At 42.6% G+C, this 4,439-nt stretch overlaps 1 protein-coding gene across 1 annotated transcript; it reads left to right on the top strand.

Annotated features, from left to right (window-relative positions):
* The first annotated feature begins 536 nt into the window (after positions 1-536).
* LOC139476897 (E3 ubiquitin-protein ligase TRIM56-like) lies at positions 537-2,911 on the top strand. The gene has a single exon (XM_071259451.1). It carries the CDS (start codon positions 537-539, stop codon positions 2,793-2,795), a length of 2,259 nt encoding a protein of 752 aa, XP_071115552.1. The 3' UTR covers positions 2,796-2,911.
* The last annotated feature ends 1,528 nt before the right edge of the window (positions 2,912-4,439 follow it).

Consider the following 4,439-nt stretch of genomic DNA (forward strand, 5'->3'; position numbering starts at 1 on the left):
AATTTCAGACCGACAATAAATCGCGACACACTTTTCAGGTTTCTAATAATATTATTTGGCAGCATTTTTCTAAATTGGGCCACTTTTTCTATTGTACACTGTATGGGTAAATCTGGGTTGTAACAGTGCTTCATATTTAAACAAGTTGTGGAATTCGTCACCGACTTGGCAAACATAGCTAAGACTCACTTACAATTATGTTTTGCAGGCACAACGTTAGATGATGAAATATGAAGTTACGTCATGCATACGGAGGTGTTGAATTCCTAGCGTCACATACTTCTTGGTTGTAGTAACAGATATGAGTGTCTCATGGACTAAAACATTCCTTCTGCTTCCATACACGAGGAGAGAAAATCATGACGTTATGTTAAACCACAGGAACATCTAACACGCATATGCCTCTTCTGTGGAATAGCTGTGTTGTCTTGGATCATGCCGTCTTCATATACCTACGGTAGAAAATATTCTCAAACTGTAACATAGTCACAACTGTATGTCTGGTGGAGACGTTCAACGTCAGCTATATCTGCAGAATGTCTGGACAAAGTCTGCAGAATGTCTGGACAAAGTCTGCAGAATGTCTGGACAAAGTCTGCAGAATGTCTAGACAAAGTCTTCAAACACTGTACACTACAGTGGTACAGAAGCTGGATACTGTGAGTGGACCAAATCCGGAGCAATGCGATGCCTGTTGGAGTCGCACGTTGAAGTCAGATGGAGAGTTTCAGTGTCTAGATTGTTCTGACGTTCTTTGTAAGCCTTGTTCGACAGGACACCAATCGTCCAGTGCCACATATTCTCACAAAGTTGTACCCTTAAGGGACATCAGAGAAGGGATACATTGTGTCAAAGGTCCACATTGTGTGTCAATCCCGTGTCTAGACCACCCTGGGGCTTTATACAAATACCTGTGTGGGTCGTGCATGGTTCCCGCATGTGATAAATGTGTTCTTGGTCAGCACACGGCGAATACATGTACTGTACATCCTTTGGAAAAGGCACTGGAAATATGTAAAACCAATCTTGAAGAGTCGAAGTACATCATGGACACTGTTTTGTCATCTTTATCTTCATCAGTTACCCATCTGGACCAAAGGAATACATTCCTTGTTAAGGAACGTGATCAGTCAATTCAACAACTTCATCAAAAAGCACAATCACTTGTCGAACAAGTATTGACTGAGGAAAACAAATGTGTAAAGAACTTAAACGATCTTTACAATTTGCAGATTGGCTCTGTTGAATTAGAGTCAAGAGACATAAAGGATAAAATATGCGCTGTCAAAGACCTAAAATGTTTGTCTGAAGAAGTCCAGGAAGAAGGTAACAGTGTTCAGTTAACTATTTTATCAAAGTCTTTGACGAGTTGTAACGAAGAACTTCGATCCTTTAAAACGCTACCTTCTCCAAAGAGACATAAAATCTTCACAGTTGAGTGTAGCCTTCTCGAAAAAGAATCAATATTTCTGATACCTGAGCTGAAGTCCAATACAGAATCGATGTGCTCGCCTGATACCCATTGTGACAGAAAAACAGAACAACCGGATAATGAAGATCACAATGTTGCAAGCCATTCTCACTTGCCTGCAGAGGAGACAACAGATTCCGCCTCTGGTGAAATCATCAGCATAACTCCTTCCATGGCAATTCTAGGAGGTTTAGGGAGCGCCTACTTGAAACAGAAATATGGTATAATCTTGGAGGAAAACGGCACAATAGATGGTGGCGCATCCATTGAAGATACCGCTGAAGATCCTGTCCTAATGGACAGCAAAACAGTTGCCAATGTACCTACCTGGCCGTCACATGAATATCTCATAGCTAAATCTAACCACAAGATTAGAACTATGAACTATGATCATGCAGGTCTAAATCCGCCCCATGAAGACAGTGTACTATGTCTCCAACCATATCCAAATAGCACAAATACACCTCAGATAGGCTTTGGAAATCCAAACATCTGTGGACTTTCCACTCTGCCAGTGTCTTTGAAACCGCATCAAACTATATGCCTCTCGAACCATCAGAATCAGGCCAAAACAGATGTCAGTGCTCTGTCTGTAGGAGACGATCATATACTTGTCGTTGACCGGGATAGCAGGACTGTCAAAATGGTTGACGGGAGCTATAAACTAAAGGACACATTATACATAGATGAGTTGTCCTCTCACCCACATCACTCACTGGCAGACATAGGTAGGCATGTTGTGTTTGTGTGTGGAATGTATGTACATGTCACTGATCAGGACCTGACACTACTGTGGAGCTTCCAACTCCTGCAGGATCAGTATCAAGGAGAAACATACCTTCCCCTGTGCAAGTTCAGTGACAAATCCTTTATCATAGGCAATTTGCCAGGATCACTTCTTCGAATTTATAACATCCTTGGACAGCTTGAAGCGGAGGTCACGTCACCACTCCGGGGTGCAACTGTGGCAATCGCTCAGAACAACCATGGTCACCTGTTATTCAGTTCCTGGGAGAAGGGTGGCTTGGTCCTTGAGGTCCAAAAGGACCTTCAGGTCGTCCGAACATACAGACCCTATGGCGTACCGTTGTGGTACCCTGAAGACATAAGCGTTGACCATACTGGAAGAGTATTCGTCACAGACCCTGTACTAAACCACATCCATGGGTATAATTCAGTTGGAATTCCTCTATTTATGTACTCTACAACAAACGACGGGCTTCTGTTTCCAAGGTGCATTATTGTGAAGGATGATACGTGCGTTGTGTCTGGCAAGCATGGAAACATAATATTGTACAAGATAATACATGTTCAGCTGAGCTAAGACCTTTCAGTCACACGTAAATCGTGGGTAGATTGAAATGCTTTGTAAGGAATTTCAGGGTACGAGCACAAACTGTGTTCGCATTCAGCAATGTTCCAGTTATCGGCTTATAAATAATCGGGTCTGAACCAGACAAGCCAGGTACATTCCATTGGACGATAGGTCGGTCACCAAACAGCAAAACTAACGTTCATGAGTGTATCGCCAACACATGTTGACGTTCATACTTATTTCACGAGACTGTATTCTTGAAATGACGTAAGCACTGGCGGACTACTTCCACGTTCCTGGAATTCCCCAGCACAAAAACCCATAGAAGCGTTGTTTGTGATCATTTAGACCATGTAATCGTAAACTCACCGTTTTAGCATAAGTTAGGATAAGCCAGAGAATTTGACTGCATGATCGTTCACAAATATCCTCCATCTTAGTGATAAAAACGAAGAAATGCACATCCAGACTACAGTCTACAGTAATATATGAACTTACCTTAGTATCTATTGGACACATCTTTACAATGACCCTTCGATTATCGGCCAATTGATCAGTGATGACTGACACGAGTACTTGTAATCGCCACAGATTCAGGAACAACTTCGGAAATCTTTCCAGATCCGTTAAGATCCTGGGTAGAATTGGTCTTCAGTAACCAATGCTTGTCGTAAGAAGCGACCAACGGGATCGGGTGGTCAGGCTCACTGACTTGGTTGATGCATGTCATCGTATCCCTTTTGCGTAGATCGATACTCATGAGGAAAATGATCACTGGATTGTCTGGTCCAGACTCGATTATTTACGGACCATATTTACGGATATTGTTAAGTGCGGCGCTGAACAACAAACACACAAACAAACGTAAATATCCCCTGTCACGTTTATTGTGTCGGCCATTTTGACGTCTTGTACTTGATGTAATTGTATGGCGACTGGTATTTTGACTGACTTACTGAGGTAGTTCTTAACAGACCTTTCTCTACTTATCAGGTTATTATGTGACTATATTTGTTATAAACCGACTACAAAGATGTCAGTGTAAAAAGATATGAGCATACACTTCAACGAAAAAGTCGTTTTCTCTAGTTTTTGAAATTTGTCAAACTTTTGCAGGGACTCCGCAGGAAATTTGTAAAATGTCTGCATAACTACGCTATCACGCCTGCGGAGCTCCTGCGGAGAATCAGAGAAGCTGATTGCCCCTTTTATGCGACCAATTAGTTTTATTACCCCCGAGCGTCAGCAGAACCGTGATGTTGGAAGACAAGTTATGCATGTTCATCTTATATGGTGAGTGAGTTTGGTGTAACGCCGCTTTTAACAGTATTCCAGTTATATCACGGCGTGCCAGCTTAATGTGTGAGGAAAGCCCGAAGTGATGCAGGTCTCAGACGTTTACCACTTCGGTGAAACCCACGAGCACGGGTATGGTGCTGACAAACCTAGAAACATATTTGGGGCGAACCGGGATTCGAACCCACAATCATAGGTTTCTGGCGTGCCCAAGGGACGCAACTCTGCACAGCGAATCGCGGCGCCTTAGACGACTGGGCCACCCGTGCCCCCTTACAGTGAAGATGAAGGATTGAAGATGACAATATTCAACTGTGAATCACTGTAGAAAACAAGACAATGACAATGTAAATAAAG

Source organism: Haliotis cracherodii, unplaced genomic scaffold (genome assembly GCF_022045235.1).
Source record: "Haliotis cracherodii isolate W230 unplaced genomic scaffold, xgHalCrac1.p SCAF_30, whole genome shotgun sequence".
NCBI classification, from domain to species: Eukaryota; Metazoa; Mollusca; class Gastropoda; order Lepetellida; family Haliotidae; genus Haliotis; species Haliotis cracherodii.

Bases quoted from the DNA above. Each gene is read 5' to 3' on its own strand.
- LOC139476897 (XM_071259451.1), top strand. From the start codon at position 537: ATGTCTGGACAAAGTCTGCAGAATGTCTGGACAAAGTCTGCAGAATGT.